The sequence below is a fragment of the Halyomorpha halys genome, unplaced genomic scaffold, assembly GCF_000696795.3.
Source record: "Halyomorpha halys isolate HHAL.00 unplaced genomic scaffold, Hhal_1.1 Scaffold58.1, whole genome shotgun sequence".
Taxonomy (NCBI): Eukaryota; Metazoa; Arthropoda; class Insecta; order Hemiptera; family Pentatomidae; genus Halyomorpha; species Halyomorpha halys.
The window spans coordinates 2,543,154-2,567,043 of record NW_027110919.1 but is presented as its reverse complement, the minus strand read 5'-3'; the positions used below and the strand labels follow the sequence as shown (position 1 = coordinate 2,567,043).

Genomic DNA, 23,890 nt, shown 5'->3' with positions numbered 1-23,890 from the left:
ACCAACATATAGAGTGGGTCCATCCTTATCTATGCAGTAAATATCGTCCAAGCAGACAATACCAACATATAGAGTGGGTCCATCCTTATCTATGCGGTAAATATCGTCCAAGCAGACAAAATCTCTTTTTTTAAGGAGCTACATCGACTTGTACTTTACCCTGTGTTGTCGGTGGCATTTGGTATTTTAGGCTCTCTGTTACATTTGCCACAGAGAGACCCAACTTCACTAACCACTCCTCTGACACCTGACATTTCACACAGTGTTCATACCTGACATTCAGTCCGGTTAGCGTGCCTCTTTTAAATGGCGCACTTCAATGCCCTGCTAACTGCAATAGTCCCCCTCCTCTAAGGCACTTTCATGTAGTGCCGAAGAGCTCTCACACACTGATGTCCTTATCAACGCCCAACCTGTCGGCACATGCAGCAATCTCAGCTGATTAATCAAAGGTGCACTGGAACAGGGCATGTGGGTGATGCAGAGTCGCTCAGCAGTGATTATTTTTGAAACTTCCAATTTATTCATAAACTTAGAGAACTTGTCTTTGTACGCAAAAGCATGACTTTGATACCCTAAAATAGATTTCCTTATAGTACTGAGTTTTAAACAAATATCAACGCGTGTCATAAAACAACTTTGTACTATTTATTACACTGAGAAGCTCAAAATATTTTTTTGAAGGAGTGAAAGTTGTGATATGCTCACACCGGACCAGATTTTTTAAAATTTATTACAACAAACTAGCTTCTCATTATAAGCCAATCTAAATAAATAAATAAAAAATTTTTTGGTCATTGAGCCTTTTACTGTGTTGTTCAGGCATAATAAGATATATAATAAAGAAGCAATGATGATTATAATAGGTCTATTTGACTTCCACTTCAGACTGTCCGCATTATGCGTATTACGGGTTTCCTTCCCGAAACCTGTTCAGCACATGCACCGTACATTTCCGGACTGTCAAAAGTGGTTTGTTTGTTTGTTTAGTGGCACCAAACTTCATTGGTCATCAACGCCATTTATATTTTATTTAATTTTGCTAATATTCGTTAAGTTTTATTTATTTTTTGATTTGATTATTTTATTTATTTATTTTAATTTTTTTTTTTTTTCTTCCGATCAAGTTATATTTTTGTCAGTAAATTTTGTGATTTCAAAAACTGGAACACCAATTCTACTGCCTTACCATCGTCTCCAATGGTTTTTGAGATATCTTGGCTTAGTCCCAAGCTATTGAGATGTGGTGTAAAATATGGGCATCGTTGGAAAACATGGCTTATTGTTAAATTGTTATTGCAATACTGGCAGTTCGGAGGTGTTTTTTTTTATATAAGATAGGATTCTGGTGTTCTAGTTTTAAAATTAAGTCTGTTTAATTTTTAAAATAATGGACACAAAGATCCCTGAAATTAAATCAAATTAATCTGAAAATTTTCTCCAAATAATATTCAAAATCGAATGCTTAAGAAGTAAATTGATGTATGGGAGATAGGCTGACAGGTCGCATGAATCGCGGCCTGCTCAGAATGCGTTGCGGGTCCTCTTCTCGATCTAGGAATGTGGGGAGTCTTAGGGAGTTCCAGGACCACTGTACTCATCCTTTATGCATTTCTTTATAAAGCATCAACATTTCCTCATAAGCGTCACAGCCAGTAATTTATAGCGAAAAAGATGCACATGTTGCAACATTTTGAGCATGACATAAAAATATTAAATCATAGAAGCTGAAGAGGGGGGCACAGTATCTCCAAAACGTCCCAGAACTATTAAGAACTATTTTCTTATTAATTTTTTACTTTAAGGCAAGATATGAGATTGTGAAAAAAAAATTATACAAATTTGAAGGTCAGATGGTGAAACAAATTATAAAAAATCAAAATCAGATATTTCTCAAGGCTAATGTAATGCCAGAAGTTATGTCTAATTTGCACCTTAACACTATCTTTAAAAGCTTTGAGATAATTGTTAAAGTTTACTATCTTTAGTTGTTTACAGACCCATTTCATCCAAATTATTTCTCCATCTAATTATCTCTTCAGAATAAATTTAGTTTCGCTTAATTGGGTATACCACTTTCAAATTGGAAGATATCTCATAGGAAATCGTAGATAAATCGATTTATTGAAGGTTCTGAAAGTGGTGGAAAACCATTTCAAAAATATATCTCGACAACGGATTGGGACTTGATGAAAAAGTTGGAACTGCAAAAACTATATCTCGTTTACTTATATTTACACCTGAAACCCGATATGTATATTTTTTTAGACTTGAGAGTTCAGTCATTTGTTCCATTTCCCCCTCTGAAAATATATATCATTAACAGTCAAGAAGACGATATCAATGTATACAAATTCTAGTCTATCTTGTGAACAAACGGATTGCCATACTTTTTTGTCGTGTCCAACATACGAAGAAAACAGAACCCAAATGTATACCCAAACAAAATAATATTATCCCAAATGATTTGTATAAAATCTTGACAGTACTCAACGCATTGGATGCGGATACTCATCTTCAGAATATGATGTGCAGTTTTTGGTAATGTTAAGTATGCATTATTTTTTTTTTTTAATTGTGAGAAGTATAAATAACATATGCTTGTAATGGTTTTCTGTTAAACTGTAGCCGAGAGTCAACCCTGTGGGTTCTGGGGCAACCAGTCTCATAAATTGGGTAAAAATCTGGCGGTCGAGCGTGATTCTGACCAAATCACCTCCTTGCACAACCGTTCGTCTAGTAACAGTACTTCCTTACAAAGTACTGAACCCCTGACCAATCTCTGGCACATCTCAATGTTTTTCTTTTTGTGGTTTAGGGCACTTTTAAATCTCCTCATGATTGAATTAGAAGATCGAAAATTTGTATTTAAATTAGATTTGGGAGTCTAATTTTTTTTATTAAGTTTTTCTAAATACGACAGTGGTGTCGGAACTCTGCTTCTTATGTTTTTTTTTTAAACTCAAATACTGTATTAACTTTACTAAGTAATGGCAAGACATATATTACAGGCTATTTAAAAGAACAATATGTAATGGCGTAATTACATTTTTTTAATTTAGCCTGATGGCAAAACTTATAAGCGCTACGAATACTAATAAATGTAATATGCACAATAATTTACGCAACGGAATTAATGTAGCGCCCAATGAATGTTTAAGTTGGCCGTTGTGTTGCTCAGTCGGTTCATATGTGAAGGTGAAGAAAGACCTCGGAGTTCGTATTGGCGCTTAGTTCGTCTTCATCCTTCTTCAAGCAAGGTATGTTTCATAAAAGATGACATTGACAAAATCATATATGTATTATGAACAAAACATTTATCTTATAGAGTTTAAATAATAATTTAAAATTACAACTATAGTGGACATGAGTAATTTTAATAAAATAATTATGATATCGAATACATATCTATCAAATACTATTATTAACCAACGAGCATTGTAGTTTTCCATCATAGTTATTTATTAAAATCATACGTTACTTCTTTATAATATTAGTTTGTTAAAGATTATTATCTTTAATAAAATTATGAAGTGAGTCTACAAAAATTGTCATTTTTTTATCTTAAGCAATTTAATTTGAAATATGACATACTGAAAAAATACCTTCAAGTATCTCTTTAACACTATTTTCTTAAGATTTGATGGTAAAACTCCGATTTTACTATTTGTTCCGGAATTTTCCAATAACTTTGGAAAAACCTAAATTTTATCATCAAGTCCATAACGTGTAAGACTTTTATAGAAACATAGATCACTTATCGAATTTATTTCAAACTTAGTACGTGTGAAACAATAGTATAAAGGTCAATTAACTAAAAGAGACCTTTTTTTTTATAAAACATAAAAATAGTCTTTTACTGGTTCGAATCTGATTTATTTTCATGAGAGTAACGTGGCAGTAAGGGTGTAACCAATAAAATAATTGATAACAATTATTTTTTGTAGGAATGTATGTATAAATATAGTAGAAGGATTGTTATGAGAAAATTTAAAAAAAAAAAAAAAATAATACTTTTTTTAGGGATGACTACTTGGTACCCTAAAAAAAGTATTTTTTTTAAATATTAAATTTGACTCAATTGACATAAATTTTGTTCACTTCGATTTAGTTAACATTGCTTGATTGCTCCAATAACTTGTATCATTTGATTTTTAGTACTTTTAGTGTAGCTTTTAATGTAGTAGATCATTTAACAATGGTAATATATATATAATATGATGACATAACAAAACAATCATTTAATAATTAATCTGTAATTAATTATTTATCGATTTAATGAAGAAACAAATATATCTCGAGTAAATGTTTACTTGGAAACCAATAAATAATGGCAATTGTTCATGATCGTTTCGGCAGAAAAATTAGACGTGGAAGAAACGAGGAAACGGGTAATGTATTTTTAGGTATAGAGTTGAGTCATTGGTCTCTTTGTGCAGTTGGAAGTATGATTGTTAAGAAGTCAGGGCACATGAAGTCTTACCGGAATAAGCAAATCCAAGTGTAAAATTTGCAAAGGAAGGGCCACACTACTTTATGCATTTTCAATAGATAAGTTGCTATACAACCATGAGAATTTTAGTTGTTACCAATAAAATCAAAAATAGTGCTACATTTCTTTTTATTTATATAAACTATTTAATTATAAATTAAAGACAGTGATATTTATTATCTATTTTAGTTAATTATTTTGATTATCAAAAACAAGTTGATTGGATTATTATTAGAGAATATCCATAAGAATATGTATTTTCAGTCCCAATATGATATGTTAAATGCTAATTACTATATATATCATTGATTCCAAATTCACAATACTCTGCGGCCCATTAGCAAGAAATTGAACCATCTGCGGCTCACCCCTATTTCAGACGTGGAACAAAGGGGGAAATATTTGATAGGTTGCTTAAATGTGTATTCTGATGAACTTTAATATTGTATTTAGTAGTTAAAACCTTTCAGCTAACACTTAAACATCAGTTAAGGTAACAATTAAGCAGTTTTAACAATAATTCCTCATAAAAATGTAGTGCTGAACCCACTCTAAGGGTTCAAAAACATCATAAAAAAAACAAAAAAAAAACATTAAAATTACTCTCATTAACAACAGAAAGTTGCCTTTCGTCAAAATAAAATTATAATAAAAATAAAACTTTCTCATGTATCATAAGGTCTTAAACGGATAGTATAGGTTTCCAATAGGTTTCTGCTGTATCCAAATATTTTCCAATAAATAAATATTGGACTAAAATTTTGGAGTTTCTTTTTCTAAGGGTTTCATCATCTAGCCTGGTTTTATCTAAAGCCAAGTAGAAACAATTATAATCACCACTCTTCTTCTTCTTGCATGGCAGACCGTGGAAGCACAAGGCCTCGCGCGATGTACTACGGAAATACATAGCGCGTTTCTTGACGAGGTTTTCATAGGGTGGGTTCGACACTCCCACGCTTATTTTTGTGAGTACCACACTATGGCTAAAGGGCGTCACAAATTCCCGGGGGAAGGCAGTGAGAGAGTATTGTGTAATTATATGCTTCAAAAAATCCCGGTTAGGGCCGGGCTAGAACTCACAACCGTTGAGTTGGTCGACAGGCGCGATACCAGGCTGCTACCGTCGCCCCAACCATGTAAAATATTCAGGTCCCCTTCGATTTTATCTTTAAAATCATATATTATTGTCTTCCCAATGGTACTGTATTAGAAAAATATAATTCATCTGACTCCCAACCTTTGTTTGGTTTCAAACTATTTTCAATATAAATATAAATAGGATTTCAAAGATAAATAAAAAACACACTGACAACTAGAAGAAATAAAACTATCAAGCTAGCGATTTTTACCCACACTATACAAAAACACACTACTTTCAGTCTTATAATTTTACTGGCCCAATCGTAATTTTAAATGCCAACTGCATAGATGCAGAAAAAACAAATTCTTCTTTTTAGGAATAATGCTGAGTCTTGTGGAAAAACTCATCCAATGATTCATAACAATACACAACAGAGGTCTCCTTTATTATTGCTTCATTCCATCGAATATAATCGATAATTAAGTGGAAAGAATGTAGAGTTGTCATATCAGTTAAAAAAAAAATATTTTGTTTAGAGTGTAGAGAGAAGTAATACGTAGCATAGGGAATGTGTTATATGTAACAGAAAATCTTAAACAATTCAACTACTTTTGGTGTATTACAAATTTCTATATATATCGAAGCCACTTATCGAATAACGATGAATAACTTCCCATAAATTGATATTTAATTCATTTATTCAGAATTGATGAGAAGATAGTTGACCGTGGATAATATATAAGAGAAGATGGTTGGTGAGTGCGGTCAGAATATTACACAAATAAGTTTGAATAACTTATTTAATAGTGCCAACGTTTCGGACAGAATTTCTATCCTTCATCAGGGCTAAGAACAAAAATGTTTATCTAAAATGAATATGTTAAATATTTTAAAAATATTTTTTACTTGCTATTTTTTAAATTATAAAGTACTTTTTTAACTCTGTGTCTTGCCGCACGCACCGCTGGGCTCATTTAGCTTTCTGATTTCGTAGTAGTAGGTGAGCTCTTTGGTTTATTTTCTTTTTTCCCTCTTTCTTTTACCCCCTTCTCCTTCTCTATTCTTTTCTTTACCCACGTTATTAGTTATGTTCAACAAATATTATTATTATTATGTTTTCTATTCATTTCTTTTGTCTAACTTAGCTTTATATTTTGTTTCTTTATTCTAGTATTATGGTTACACATTTCATTAGTTACATATATTTTCTTTCTCTCGATTTTATTATTTATTTAATTTTTTTCCCTTTTCATAGTTTTAATTTTTAAATTATTAATAAACTAAAATATTCATATTCCTTTGCATTATACAACTTTAAATGTTTATTTCCTTAATTATGTTATTTTACTTGCTTATTCAATTACCTATATATACATTTTGTTTATATATATAAAATTATTTATTTATAGTCACTTTATTTTTATTAATTTCATTCTATACAATTATACAATATGTCATTCAGTTTATATATTTTTTTTCTTTTGTTTATTCATTGGTTGTTGTCTTGTTCTTTGTTCTTAGCCCTAATGAAGGCTAGATATTCTGGCCGAAATGTTGGCAAAATTAAATAAGTTATTTTAACTTATTTGTGTTAAATCCAGACCGCACCCCCAATCATCTCATTCAGTATTGAGTCTACCCCGCGGTTTCACCAATGATGAATTTGGATTACGCTAGCTGGTTTCAAACACACAATATAAGTATGAGCTAGTGGATCTGATCAAAATCATCAATCACCAGAGAAAAACCAATTATTTAGAATTTTCAAGCTGCTTTTTCTCAAATTTAGCATTTTTGAACTGTTATCCATTTATTTCTGGTGGGCGATATTTTGGTAAATTTAAGCAGAGTTTTAGTAGAATAGACTCACCGATTGATAAAATTTACGTGTGCTAAAATAATCTACCGACTGACATAAAATTGAACCTAAGGCTAAAAAATAATTCATCTCCTTATTGCTGTAAATAAGATTTTTTAAATTTATTTATTGCAATTTATAAATGTATTTACATAAAAATACATTAGGTAAATTGGAGTGATACAGGCATGTAGAGAAACTACCCATTGGTAGCACTCTAATCATATTTCTACACTACAAGGTCTCGAGACCATCTTCTTTTCAATTACCTCGGAGGATTGTCAGGAATAGAAGAAGCAAGGTTAGAAACTAGAGGGTTTTGATGGTTAGGGAGTTTATAATAGAAGGATTGAAATCTGGGTTAGATCGGTTAAATAGGGAACATTGAGATCTTTATGGATAATTTTGTTTGTGACAAAGTAAAAAGCATTGAGGATTTTACGAAGGACTTTGAATTGTAAGGATTATATGATATATAATGTATGATATATGTATTATATATTAGATATGAGAGGAATTCGACGGTTTAGTGGAGCCCCAAAAAGCTCAGCTCCTTATGCCCAAATAGGCCTTATAATTGTCATGAAGTTCAGTCTTTTGTAATGGATTGGAAGTTAAGACCGTGATTGGTGACTTCGTGAATGCGATCGGGAGAGATCGGGTTGTCTCCGCTTTTTTCGATCCAAACTCTTGTCCCTATTTTTCCTTATTTCTCATTTAATTACTTATCAAATACTTTAATATTTTGAGTTCATTCATTGTCTATTATTTCTAAAAATGTGAACTAGTTATTAATTTCAAAACCGCAAAATTAAAGGTACTTCGGAAGATTTTTTAAAAATTCGTCATTTAAGCCCTGTTAGACTATTTTAATCTGGATAACACCTATCTCGTATCTAAAGCGGTACTTCTGATGGGACGATTTTAACGAAAAAGTATCTGTAACACGCCGGGCATACCCCTAAATATATTTTTTAAGTTCTTAGTGTGTTTTCGTTTTTGAACTGGGCTGTTTAAACAACCACGTGCACTCTCCCTCCCCCACACACACATTTGTTTAACTTGGTTATTTTAACTCAGTGGGCCACAAAACTTTATTTTCGTCAAAAACTGGAATCTGAAATTTCGCAGACCGTAATATATCCATTTACTATTATGTATTCGGTAAGTGGAAAGTAGAAAACATTATTTTTCAAATATATATACAGCTGTTACTTCGATGTCAGCTGACTGAGGAGATGTACGAGATGTAATCGAATGTATATAAAGAGATGTACCGAACCCAATAAAGCCAGTTGTCGAGGAGGCCCTTTCACCTCCGGACTTAAAATAGCTCCTTTTTAGAATGGATAGTTCAAATATAACATTAAACATAACAGGTAACCTTGAAATACCAAAGGTAGTAAAAGGTAAGACACAACATGAATTACTTTTCTTTTTCACAGTAATGCACTTATTAACTCACTTTTTATTTCTGTTTTAGAGGGAAAAAAATAAATAAATAAAGCCAGTATGTTACAGCAGTTCAAACATGTTAGATCTTATTCCTCCTTCTCTTTTTTGACATTTTGCTTTCGCCGATACTTAACTAATATATATAGAGAGAGTGTTAAGACTTAACATGTATACCAACTGATTTATTAAACAATAAATACCAGTTAAAATTATTATAGGGTATAATATATAAATATTATTATAGGGTATAATATATAAATATTATTATAGGGTATAATATATAAATATTATTTTATATTTATGTATACATTATAGGCCAATCACTAATTAATATTCGGACTATTTTCGATCCTTGCCATGAATGTATTGGTTCCCCCCCCCCACCTCTCGCACAAGTTGTTGGTTTAATTAGAATCTGGAGGAGACGCTGGCAGTGTACATGGCGAGTCCGAGCAGCACGTCACAGGTAAAACTGTTCAGTCAGCTTTTGCTATCTCAGTTAGGAACTGTCTAGTTGCCTATTTAGGTTCACTATAATTACAAGTTAATATTAATTCCGTGGTGCTTCATACGGGCAGGGGATAAGAGCTGAAGAATCGGTCACTGTTGTTAATTATATTGTTCTCAGATAAGAATTCACAGGTAATGAACTAAATCAGTAAGATAATATTCAAATAGGTATATTTAAATCTATAAACGAAATATTCATTTTTACCATACATATTATTTAAGTCATTTATGTTACCTACTTATTTTTTTCATTTTAATTATTAATAACACTCTACCTCAGACACAACTCTTTCTTACATTCTCCGCTATTGCATTTCAAACTAGAATATATTTTTTTAATTTAAAGCAAAAATGAAGCTGTTTATTCTCTATCATTGTAGTTGTTTATTTAGACTTATCAATAATTTATTTTAACTTTCTAACTACCAAATGTGGAGTAGCTTTTATTAATGTAGGGAATGAAAAAAAAATCACTCCCATTTTATGTTTTAAACACCAAGGCACAAATTTGGTCCCGTGTTTGTAATTAAATTTGTGTTCGGGTGTGATCGATTAAACTGTTTTCAATTTAATTTTCAAAGATTATGTAGGTTATTATCTAATTAGTTACAAATCGGTTAATCAGATTACTTTAACTACTTTAGCTTGGGCATGTGTATCTTTATTTCGAAAATGATTCTTCCTGGCCCAAATTTGGGTGGAGAAACCTAAGTTCCTCAATTTTAGAACTTATAAAGAGGAGTCTATTATTTTTTTTTAAATCACACTTAATCAATACCTTATAATAATGCTTGGTTATCATAATAATGAAAAAGTAGTTACTTTCTCTAAACATTCTTTCCAATAAACGTTTCATTTTCGTATACTGTTTCTAAGGACCTTTCACTTTCAGCAATTTTCACTTGCTGCCAACCTTTGAGTTGAAATCATAGCTCATTTTAAATTCTAGAACTATTTTATTATTCAGGATGTCGAAACATCCCCTTACTTTATTTACACTTATTGGTTTGGTAAAAAAATTGTTGTGATTATGTTTTACTGTTTCCATGAATATCATGACAGAATATAAATGGTTATGATTTTTTTGTATTTATTGATTTTTTATTACTACTAATCATCTCTCATGATTAATTATTTTAAATAAATAAGAGTAAATGTACTTCATTTTCGGCATTGAAGCCCGGTCAGACTGTTTCAACGATGTTAGGATCTAGCTGACATTAAAGACCACCACATGATCTTACATTAATATAACAGGTTGAATCAAAATGCCAAGAGCAGTTTTAGAGAAGTACGCATACTCGCACACACACACGCGCGCGTACAAACACACATATGCACTACAAAATTCATGTATAGGTAAGTGAAGGTAAAAATTTGTTAACACTTATTTGAAAAAATTATTTTTATTCATTTTTTATGATTAAATGTGACTTAACAATTTTAGTTTTGTATTTGTCAAGTATAATCAAATTTGTGTTCAACTTTAATCGATCAAACCGTTTATCCAGTCCGACGCAATTAGATTCAATCTTGCAATTTTATTATAAGATAATGAAATTCTCCATAAATAGAATGAACAGTTAAAATCGCTCCAGTATTAGCAAAGATACGGTGAATTGAAGTTTTTACTTTTGTCTTGTTCAGTTTCCCATGGAAATCGGATTACGGTAGGTTTGTGAATTATAATTCTAAAACTTTACACCTCCAGGAACAATCCATTTGCTTGTTTGAAGGATAATTGGGTCTAATGAAATAATTTTTTTGAATATGCAGCTAGGAATTGTTGAATTGGACATAGCAGGTGAAATGGTAAGGGAAGTCGTCTTGAATTGTCACATCAGATGTTTCATCTCTAAAATTACTAAAATAAATTCCACAAAAATAATAAATTATGATGAATAATGATTTTTATTATTTTAAGATTTTCAATAACACTTTTCAACATTCCTATTAGAAATCATAGATACTTGTTTAGTTTAAAACTTAAATGTATTTGTTATGATGGAAAAATACTGGTATCAAGAACTAAAAACACGGTATGGCCAAGATTTTTTAATTCCCTGCACAATTTAAAAAATAAAATAAAAGTAGAGTAATATAATTTATCACGACTAGAGATACAATCCGGAGAAAAATTAATAATACAATGTTATTGAGACATTCCTAGGCTTTTAAAAGGTCAAAGCAGTGTAAAACAAGCCAAAACATTTTAGGCCCGTTTCCGCACCTAGTTAGTATTGATAGAGTAAAATATCTCCATTTTTAATTGCGATCATTATAATATTTATACAATAATTTTATTATATACAGCGATAGTGAGAATCAGACTAGAATAATACACTTACCACAAAGTATTACAACAATAAACATTGTTCTAATTTACAATAAAAACGTCAGTTCCCGTAATGTACGTCCTTATTTTACTGCAACAACCATTTTCTTTTCATGTAAAAAAACAATGGATCCCGCTGTTATAAACACAATTTTAATTAAAAAACATTCAATATTGTTCAATAAAAATCTCACATTTTTTTTTCTACACATTAAAAACGACTTTCACAAGTCGATTCAATTTTAAGTGATGCAACGTACATTATGTATGTACATTGGCTCAATATTTTAATTGAAAAAAAAAAAGCAGATGAAGTAATTAGTTTTTAGGGATTCACCAAATGAAGGTACGATTTATATCTCATGATCAATTCGTCGCTAAGAAATGAGGTTTGTATATTCAGCATATAAAAAAAAAAAAGTTTGAAATACTTTTTCGGATTTTCCCAGAAAACAATAAACTTCTGAAATATATATTGGACATGAGAGAGCGATAGGAGTATATATATTGTGCGTATACAAAGTTTCATGACCAAAAAAGTATTGAAAATTTTTGTACAGCTTATTAACTTAAGTTAATAGTATATGATCCTAGAGCACCAACATCCCGTTGCCAGCATTTTTGCCATTACTCATGGGATCCCTGAAACTCTTCGCACGGAATGCTTTTAAGGGGCTACGTCGAAGCTGTCTGGTCCACTGAAATTATGTCTTCTAATCGCCACCAATTCAGGTCTCTCTGATTCGGGGGAACAAAAACAAGCTGCTGTGAGCTAGGTCATGACTATAGGGTGGCTGCGTTCAACTAGGCCAGAACCTCGGTGGCGGTTAATGCAGTTTGAGAGGGCGCATTGTCATAGTGTAGAAAATAATTATCCTTGATCCTTAGGCGGGCTTGATCATTTAAACGGCGGACCACTCCGGCGCAAAACTAACCTGCGATAATCTGCCCGGTAGTAACAACTTCTTTGTGGATCACTCCTTTGGCGTTGAACTCGGGAATAAAAAGTCATGTTCTTTTTTTGGACGTAGTCGCCCAAGTTATGGCAGAGTTCTACGTGGCACCTCCCTCCAGCCACTACCTAGCTCTCAGCAACTTTATTTTGTATCACCGAATTAAGACAGACCTCATTCGATTCGATTCCAGCTTCAGCTCCGACGGGTACCTTACATTCCTTAAGCATGAGTTCCAAGAAGCCTATGAACAATGGACAAACGATGCCAGAGATGTGCTAATACCCCAGGGTATTGAAGACTATAAGTTCGCTGTATAAAAATATTTAATCAATTTTAGGTTCTGAGACCAATCTTGAAACTTTGTGAACGCAGCATATAAGTACCTAACTGAAGGTCCTTTCTTTACTCAATGGTAGGAGACAGAGTGTGCGTTTTGTCCACTTTGTTCAGCGGACTGGGAAAAATAAAATAAGTAGACAAAATGGACACCTTGTCTGTTAATGACTAATTGGAAAAAAATACTAGTTTTATGATCGGAAGATTATTAGTTAAGCGTGTACAGTAGATAATTTTATATTGACTGAAACACGGTTTCGTAAATATCTGATATATAAATTTATTCCCTGAAATATTTGAGCACCTTCCAGTGGTACCCTTCCGATCAAATAAACTGAAATTAAGAATGTAGGGTTGATTTTTAGGTAGAACAATACCATAGCAGTGGGATTGTTCTACTTTTTATCTCTTTTGTAGTCCTTCTATTATTGGGCTACAGGATTGAAATATTGTGAGTGGATTGAGTTGGTAGCAGAGAAGTGCATTTTAGTAGTCTCAATTTATTATTTTATTCCAAATACCCTCATACCACAATTGAATCATTTACGATTTGTTTTGCTCGCAAAAATGAAGGGAATGTACGAACTTCGTCGGGGAGCTCTGCTAAGGTTTATTATTATTATTTTTTTTATTACTGTTTGATGGATATCAGACCAAATGCATATTCCATGTTACGCATGCAACGTTGACAAGATGCGAAACTCATCTTTTTTTCTACGTCTCCACCATGGTCTTGCATACTGAACCTACATTACACTCATGTTTTGTGCAGCTATCATTACAGTTATGTTTTCATAGCCATGTCATTCTGTAGAATCTGACTTTCATCAATATAATGAATTAATAACTAATCCACTCTTATTACTTTACTTTTTTATTTATATTTAATACCAGCTCGGCTAGGTGGACCTTACATTTTTTTAACAATTAATTATGGGAGGAGGGTACAGTCTCATATAAAAGACGCCCCTAACTATATAAAAAGTAATAAATAAAAAAGGAAGTTTAAAAAGATAAAATAAATAGATAAAAATAACAATTCTTAATAAAATAGAAAAGTAAAGTTAATAATAAAAATAAGAACATTCGTAGACCTAACAAAATAAACAATTGACCTCTAATGGGGAAGAAAAGCAAAACATCAAGAGAATGTGAAAAAAGGACGAAGAGGAAAAATAAAATAAAATAGAAGTAATGTGAATAATAGAATTGATAAATATAGAATTTATAACAGGATGTCCTGCAGCAGCCTGGGCTTCAGTCTTCGGGTTGAGGTTGAGTTTCCCAAGTTTTTTTTTCCGTTAGGGGGTTTTTAGATAAGACTTAGATTAAATTAAAAATAAATGGATTATTGAGATAATTTATTTCATATGTTAATACTTATGGCAGAATGATTTAAAGGTTCAAAAAATCATCAGGGGTCCATTTTTTAGTTTACTGAATGATAATCTTTTTTTTTGTTTTAGCAATAATTTTCACCTGCCATATAAGTAATTAACAAATAGCTAATTGTCTGACACCGTGTGAAAACTATGGCACGTCAATCATGGGAAGCTAAAAATAACATTTTCAACAAACTTTTGAAGAATTGAAGCAATGGAAGAATCATAAAAGATAACAAGGGCCATCTTGTATAGTTATGGTTATTGCAATAACTGAGAAACCAAGGAGACTTGGAATGATTTATGGATGTCCATCATTATCCAAGGTGGTTCTATTAGCCAGGAAAAAAATATATATACATCATTCGTAGCTCAATGGCCATTTCAATTACTCTTGTAAAAAAAGAAGCAACACTTGGCTACTAATTTCATTAACATTCCGGCGCGACAAGCTGCAGTGACTGGCAGGTTGACTCAGTTGTACAGTGGTTGGGATAGGTGGTAACTTCGTATTCAGGAAAAATCTAACATGTGATTTAATTGTCACTGCTTCTGTGTAAAACGATCCTTATTATAAGCTACTTATAAATAATCAATGATGAATTTCATTTATTGTGATATTTGCAAAAATAATATGTCCAAGACATTAATCACTTAGCCATACTCCACGGACCTCTAATTCCGAAAGGTTGTTTTATGGTTACTAAAATCAAGCTATAGTTCAAAGTCGTGATTTATTTGCTCTTAATCATTCACACCACACCAGCTAATATAGAGAATAAAACGGGCTTTGAAAGTCATGGTAGACGGGGTGTTAACTTAATGGTAACCCTACTAAGTTATATATATATTTAATGATAAAGTGCTACCAAGAATTCGTGAACAGAAGAGAGAAGGATACAAAAACTTCATCTTGGCCCTAGTGAGTTTTGGATCAGCATTTTGAAAAATTTCTGTAGCGAACCTGTTCTACATTAGTTGTTTGGTATCTCTTTAAGTTCTCTTTAAGTTAAGAGTGAAAGTAATTCTATCTTAAGATGGTGTAATTTTAAGTTCCTTAAAATATGAGCTGTCGGAAAGGAAACTATAAAAAAAAAGTAAAGAAAGGGGAGAGAAACGACACAAAGGTTTACTGAAATAACACTGTTTTACTTTCAGTCTTAATGTTCCTTAAATACATTGGGAGTATTTATTTACATAGGTAGAAGGTTTTGAGGCATATAATATGCCTTGTCATAAAAAGTTATATATAGAGGCACTGCAATTATATTAGTACAAAAAAATCCGGTAGTTAAATCTTATAATATTTTAGTGGAATAATTGGTAATGAAATGTGTTTTCCGAAATATTCAATATTCATTTTTTAAAAGTTTTAGTTCTAGTTTTATTTATTATGGAATCAAGTATGTAACTAAACATATTTTTTAAACAGTATATTTCCTTTTTGAAATCTAAATCGCCAAAAACATATAATTTGACATAAGATTCAAGAAAAGGTAATTAAATTTTTTACAGAAGGAACATCTTGTATGCTATATTTAATATCTTGAAACTGTGCATAATTAACTTTTATATTAGCTCCATCCTATAAAGTAAGTATTTAAAACTATTTTTTTATTACATTATACTTCAACTTTAAAAAATTTAAATATTTTGGAAGACTTACTTTGTATTTTTGTACAAAATATCAACTTATCACATCACATAAGTTCACATTTTACAACTTTAGGAAGAAATTGAAACCTCTCCCATGTTTATACCATCATTGAGTCTGCGGACTTTTTGATACTTGACCTCGGACTACTAACGGAAAGTTCACACTGCGAACATATTGATTAGGATCTTATTAGAATAAGAGCAGAAACAGAAAGAATTATATCGAAGTAAACATTACAATGCTTTTATTCATTGCACAGTTTATACTTTCTTGTCATGCTCAGAACCAACATTGACCCTTTTATGTTTCGTGAATATCTGTTAAAATATAATGAATAAATATAAAATAAATATCGGCGGAAGGCCACAGATAGACTCAAAGGACGCCATTTAATATTCCCAGATTGAAGTAGGTTGCCCCGTGACGGTTGTGACAATAACAACCGGCCGTTTACGCAATTGATGTGAAACATTGAGTTAGGTATGCGTAATGACGTCTATAGTACCTTATCGATCGGGAGATGGCCTTTGGGGTCTGACCAGGAGTTGAGGGCTCAAGGGATTTGGGAACTTGGCGAGGAATGGTTGGGAAGAAGATGGTCTATTCTACGAAGGAATGTATCTATACTTTTTTTAATCAATTTTTATTTCACTGGATATCAAAATTTGCTTTATAAACATAGATAGCAAAAATTATTTGCTGTATAAGTATAGATGCAGTTGATCGTAAGTGCAATTTAAGACGTAGTCTGAGAGGAGAAGCGGAATACTTTATGGGAGAAAGAAATACTTTATTCATTCATGCTGCCCAAATACATCGGGTTGCTACATTACACAGCATACTGATCAATCCATGACTGGACAAATATAAGTTACATATTTTTACATGATATAATATAATATATAACAACGTTTCAGCCTAAGTTTTAGGCCTTCATCAATGCTAAGTAAAACAAGATAAGAACCAGTAAGAAATAAAATAATGAACAAGATAACACTCAGTATGAAATAGGATAGAAAATAACAATATAACAAATTTTATGAAAAGTATGATTCGCTTCTTTTGTCACATTTTTTTTTTTTAATTCTTAACTTTGTATTGAATTTTCTATTTCTTAATGGTTAACGTTTCGAGAACTGTCTATCCTATCCTATTTCTGTAATAATTTATCAAAATATCTTATAGCTAATTTTGTTTAAACGCATATTACCGGAACCTCAGACCATTATTTATCAAACGTACACATAAATATTTATTTGGACTTCGTTTTGTTCAATTTAGTTTAAAGTAAGTAGCAATTAGGATCTATACTAATCATAATCTGTCATCTACTTTTTCTTACAGGTATTACTATCCTTAGGCGAAATTAATATGCTCGGCACGCCTATTATTCAAAATCAGCTCGACCGATTTTGTCCAAATTCGGTAGAAAGTTGGAGATTAGTGTAAAATGTGTCTGGTATCAATGTCATCAGATTCTGTTGGCTACTTTCGCTTAATCAGATGCAAAATTATCTTTTAAACGTGGCTCTTGTAAATTGTACCCTCAAAAGACAAAAACTAATGAAAAATAAAAATACTAAAATTTATTCAATAAATTTTTAGCTGCTGTTAAAAATATATACTTCAATATATTACAGCAATTGTAATATAGTGGATAGGAAAAAAAAAAAACTCACCCCGTGAAAATGGCGAGGGAGCTATACTGTCCTTAATACCTTGTACTGACCTTTTTTTTTAATTGCTTGAAAACGATTTTTATATATTTGAAAAAAAAAAAATGATTTGGAACAGAACATATTTTGAAATGACACAAGTTCCACGGACCGGTTCGGTCTGATATCGGTAGAATGGTACAGGAAGAGGTGCTGTGTAGCTAGCATATTGCTTGTAAGGTGATATAATTCTTGGCAACTATGATTTTATTTATTTTTGGACTATATTTTATCTGTTAACGTTTATGAAAAATAACAGGCAAGTAATTTTCGACATTGGTGAATCCTATCCGGAGTTCTATGAGGGACGGAAGCGCACTTAATTACTAGATGAATTTTAACAAAAATCTAATTGAAAATTTCAATTTAAATAAATACATTTTAATTAACTTTTTTTATTTTATTTATTTATTGCTATTTACAACAGTACATTCATATACATACATCCAGTTACTTTAAATTTTGAAATAAAATCTATTTTTCAATTAGCAATATAATAATAAAATGACTGAATGAATCTATATGTAAGAAAAAACTTTGTTCTTACTTTCCTATTACATATAAAATAAAAAATTATAATAAAAACCCTCCAGCTGGATCCACTAGTGATTCTCGACAAGCTTAACCAAATAAAAGTTTAAAAACAACAGCCCGACTTTAGAATTTCATATCTGGTTTATTGTAATTTATAAAATATCCAACAGATTTTTAATTTAAGATGTCAGAGTAATTTCATATCTAAATAAAATAACCTTACTAATGTGTCATATTTAATTTTGTATCGTTTAATAAGTAAGTGACGGTAAAAAAGGTAGCACGAAATATTACTATTATACACCAGCGTTTCACTGAGACAGGGCCGGCATAAGACTGCTACAATCGGCCCGGTCAAAATGGAACTCGTACTTCGAATAAAAGAATGTTAAAACTGAGTTGAAAGATATTACAGTCCACATAGTAGGGAACACTATGTTAATAGGATAGAGGGAGAGGACTTACAAGATATCGCACGTAATATAGAAGGCCTCGCAGTAAAGGTTTACGCACATAACCGCGCATCAGCAAAGGCCGAATCTGTTCACAGAGCAACTGATTGCATTCCGAAGGTATTATAGAGCAGAAATTATATGGAACATCTAAGCATTTTGTCCAAATCTGACTTCAAGGAATTCTGTTCGAGATTACGACTGCACTACTACACACCCCAATTCTTCATTATTTACTATCAGAATTTTCAATAGTTTACGACCATCTTCAAGTTGAATGATAGTAGCCGTTTAACTCAGGAATCAATCCTCTTCAACCACCTAATACCCACCCCCTACTTCACATAACAGCCAAAACTAACAATAATTATATTACCCTATACATATTTTTTTTAAATATATAAATTAAACGTCTGGAAGGAGCGCCGTTGGATACAGATTTCATTTCCTCATGTCCATCAAGTCAATCTCGTGTCAATCAAGCTGAATGATACGTCAGTCAAGTTCCTTATTATTAATGCCGGAATAGTCAGCTGCTGATACAGAAATAAAGAATCCAAAAGTCAATGTTAAAAAAGGGGTATAAAAAAAGACAGTTTTATTACGTTTTTATTAATGCATGTGAATAAATCGTTTAAACCTATCCAATTATGAACAATAACTAATACTATATTGTTAATGGTTAAGTTAGGTTGTTTTTAAACGTTTTATCTCAGCAATAAAGGCTAAGTGGGAATCTTGCATGATACCACTACACCAGCACTGTGTAGCCATTGGCTATACTATACCACCTTAGCTGGACTGATATCAACACCTTATAATGCTACAAGACAATCAAAGGGATACTTAGTAAAAGCACGTATAATACATTTCATGTATTATATATGTATGATGTACTCATTTATTTTAGTGAAGGGTAAGAAAAAATAAAATAGAATAAAAAAAAAAAAGGCTTAGTTTCTCAGTCGCAATAGATATAAAATGAAAAATATCATAGTTTCTTACGAAATACTCATAATATCATCACAGAAAAGAAATAAAAACGCTGAAGCAACGCGTAAATTTATTCAAACTGAAGGTGAAGGTGTGTCCTTGACCATCGTAAAGCGCGACGCCAGTTCATTAACAAGCGATGAGAAAATGAAAAAGAGCATAAGTACTCTGGTACCACATGAACTTAGACTGCAGGGATCCACTAGGAGAATAAAAATTAGTGATATTCTGGACGTTTGTCACACTCCTTCAAAACCTCTCTGCATCGGATTATCATTTTATTTCGTTCTATGACCCAGTTCTTAAAAAAATTAATTATGTTGTAGAGGTTAAAATTGTCAAAATATTCTTAAACAGACGTTCTAAGAAGTGTTACCAGTAAAGAATCGAACAAATGATGGAAAGATAGTAGTGGATCACATGGGCTATATTTCGAATATTAATTAAAGAAAAAATATATAAACTTTTGTTAAAAAGCGTTCGTTTTTTATTGTTTTTTTTTAATAAGTAATATGGTGTTACTTAAATATCTCTAATAAAACACCCATGTGTATAACACTCATAAATATCTCCATAAAAAGAGTAAATGATTTTTCTGGAGTAACATAGCGAGAAGAACATAATAACGACATAAGTTTTAATATAGAATTAAAAGAAAACCTGAAAGTAAGCAGTTCTATGTGATTAGGTTTAGAGATAGGTTGCTTGTAATCTCGTCTTACAGGATGGAATAAATGGTAAGATTTTTCGGAACGAAAGAAGTAATATGGTCGATGAGCAGAGTAGAGCAACGCAGAAGTATAGTGTCTGTGCACTCCACGAGTGTATCGGTGTGTACGGTGGAAAACTGCAGTTGGTCCAGCTCATTTATACCTGGGAAGAAGAGGACCAGTTCCTCTGGAGGACCAGTAAATTAAGCTATTGTTGGATTAGGACAAGCATGAATTATATATTGCGATTTTTCAAATCCAATAATTAATTAATCAATCGATTATTATGTTTGTCAGCAGGAGTTGGATAATCATGTTCTGAGGATGATATGCCGCAACTGCCAAACCTGTGTTACCGAAATGCGAAATAAACTGAAAATAAATGAATAAAATTAAGTATATAGGTACATGGGTACAGACAATTGATGTATTAAAAATTTATCAATTGTTCCAATTTAGTTGAAGGTTCGTTCGAGGCAAGAAGGAGGGTGTTTTAATTCAGATAATCTCTTTTTATGGAGATAATTGATATTACACTAATTAATATATTGCTACTGCTCGTAAAACGATTATAATTCTTGATTGTACAAACAGTAAAAAATAAATAAATACGAAGGTTACATATATTACAATTTTTCATAGAGTTTATTATATATTATAATATAAATCGGTAGATTATCTGGTCGGGCGGACAATTATACGTGATGATGGAAATTCACTGTGAAATGAGTGTTGGAATCTTACTTGTTATTGTTCATCCTTTTCTCACTCCCTCTTCTTGAGCTTAGTGTTGAGTTACTCACTCATTACTTAATATTTCAACACCAAAAATGGTCTGATTTTGAGTCTCACTCACTCAAGAGACAACTTTTTCTGTTCGGTTCTTGTTTAGCTGGTTTTTGGTCAGGAACCTGTACATGGGTGGCACGGTTTCTAGTTCTTGATGTATTAATATCGTAAACAGAGGGACTTCAAGTAATGTTGTAGAAACATTTTAATGGGTTAAGCATCACAGAAAGGTAAACAAATGAGGTCTACTTCCAGAAAAATGCAAATTAATGTAGTCTTATAAAGATGATATTGGAAGTTCCTTTATCTGACTGAATATTCGGGTTACAAAGATCTTGCAGTGATAGTCGAAAGAATCATTAGAGAAATAGGATGGCCTTGAAGCGATAGATGCAAAGACAGAGAATATGGCAAACATATTAATGAGAAGATGACCAAGATTATGCCATCAAGAGAAAAGAGCATTCCACAGTCTTGAAGTTAGTTGTCATCTACCTCGTTTCTATAAAAGAAGGTGGTCTTAATGAGGAAATGGATGTGAGAGAGATTAAATATTTCTCCAACAGTAAATTTTTTAAAAGATAACTAAATTCACGTTGTGCATGACGCTAAATGAGACTGCAGAAATTTGCTCAACTATAAAACGGATTTTTACAGGAAAGTCGTTTAGCTAGTGGGTAACTTAATTAACTCCAAGTTGTCAAATTGGATGAGAATCAAATATCCGCTGGCTTCGTAATTGGAAATAGACTCTAATTTATTCTTCTTTTCAAATATTTAACAAAGACACGTAAGATATTTTAAAAGAGGGAAAATATATAAACATTTCTAACACGGAACTAATTCAATATATATATATTTAATTCAATTCATGTATTTGCTTAGAAGGATTGCTTTCCACTAATTGGATCCACCTATCTATAGACAGTAATATGTTAATTTACAAATACTTTCTGAAATTGTACAATTTACATCGATATAAATTGTACATGAAATGTGTTAATTTACTATATTGTATATTTATTATTTATATTCAATAATTTATAGGTGTCAGTGGAGCGTGATAATGAACAAATCACCTTCGTGTATAACTTGTTAAAGAAACAGTACTTCCTAATAAAGTACTGAACCTCTGACCCTCATGGGTCGTAGTGGTACAGTTCTTCATTATCATTTTTCAGTTTAAAGTACATACATTAAATCATCGGAACCGCCGGTCCAAAAAAGATGCACCAACTACAATATTTTTTATTCTTATCCAAGTCTCTTATTATCACTAATACTAATCGTGAAATTAAAAATTCATTTCAGGAGTAAATAACTTTCCGGTTTTCAGAGGAAAAACTCCCTTCTCTCACTGTCTGATTCTTCCATAGCAACGTCATATTTCTGAAACTATATGCCAAAGTCAAAATACAGATAAAAGGAGGTTTGATTAAATTTTTCACACAGATCGAAAAGTGTGTTTTTTAAAGCGCGTTCTAGAGACGTCACAAGTTGGTTGTAAATAAAATATAACAACAGCATTTTATAGGAGATTTTTACCTGATTTAAATTAAATTGAATGTTTATCTTCAAAAATTATTTTTCGAGTTATTAGCATAAATTTATATTGGCTATTAATCAGTCATTCCTAAAATGGGTGCCTTTAGCATGTGCCGGGTGAGGAGGTGCCGCAAACGAATGCCACGAAATATTACAAAAAAAGAAAGAAAAAACATAAAAATAAACTGGGAAATATGTAATACATTGTAGTATTTACTTAAGCAAATCTTTTACCTATATGGCCTAGATTAAAACGTTCTGGCCGTTAAGACTTCTTCCGCATCACCATTTTGGCAGTGTTCTGAAAAGGTGAGGGTTTGGCCTCGACATCCTCGCTCCCTAGTCTATTTATTATAACATCGCTGAGACAAGTTTATTAGACAGTTAACTTCTCTTTCAGACGGGTATCTAAGATGTTCGGAGAGATTTAGAGTTTTCTGATTGTTCGAAAAACTAATAAATAAAAGTGAAAGGGTTCCTCGGAAACCTGTACAGAATATTTTTGAAAGTATGGATACTACTACTACCAGGTTCAATAAACCCTTTATTTGATAAGAGATGATTAGTTTTTTGTATTGTAAAGAACTGAATTATTACTTATCTCCCTATTCCACTTTTTTTTACTTACTCTATCTTACGACTACCTATTTCATCTCTAATCCTACACTACCTGGTTGTTTAATTGTTTTGTTTTTTCACTGAGACTGTCTCTCTATCATTTCCCTTGATGGATTCGGTACCTATATATTTTATTTTCATAAAATCATTTATTTCAATTTTTATTTGGTAATGACTTCCCTTATCATCCTATCAAACACACTTAGTAATTATTTATTTGCCTTTGTTAAAATTCTGAATTTTGCTTTTTATTGATCTTTCCACGCCGTATTTACCTTTTAACTCTATATTAGTTACTGACTATTTTATTAACTTCATCTTTTCATCAATTTATATCGTTATCAATATTCTCATTTCAATTTAGTTTATCAAATTATTTTTCTTTTGCACTGAATACTGTATGTATTTAATTTTTACATTTTTATAATCATTTCTTTATTCAATGTTTGTTTTCAATTTTATGAACACACCT

The 23,890-nt window shown here is 31.6% G+C and overlaps 1 protein-coding gene across 5 annotated transcripts in view; it reads left to right on the top strand.

Annotated features, from left to right (window-relative positions):
• Positions 1-3,130: 3,130 nt before the first annotated feature.
• The window catches only part of LOC106692524 (putative fatty acyl-CoA reductase CG5065), a 33,901-nt gene continuing 13,141 nt past the window's right edge, over positions 3,131-23,890 (top strand). For 2 of the 5 annotated variants that reach the window (XM_067049031.1, XM_014438505.2), the window contains exon 1: positions 9,363-9,528. Coding sequence is in view for 1 of the 5 variants with exons in the window: in XM_014438508.3 (XP_014293994.2) it covers positions 3,153-3,260 (108 nt within the window). In the remaining 4 variants the exon portion in view is untranslated. The other 3 variants (XM_014438508.3, XM_014438506.2, XM_014438507.2) reach the window with 3 other exon arrangements.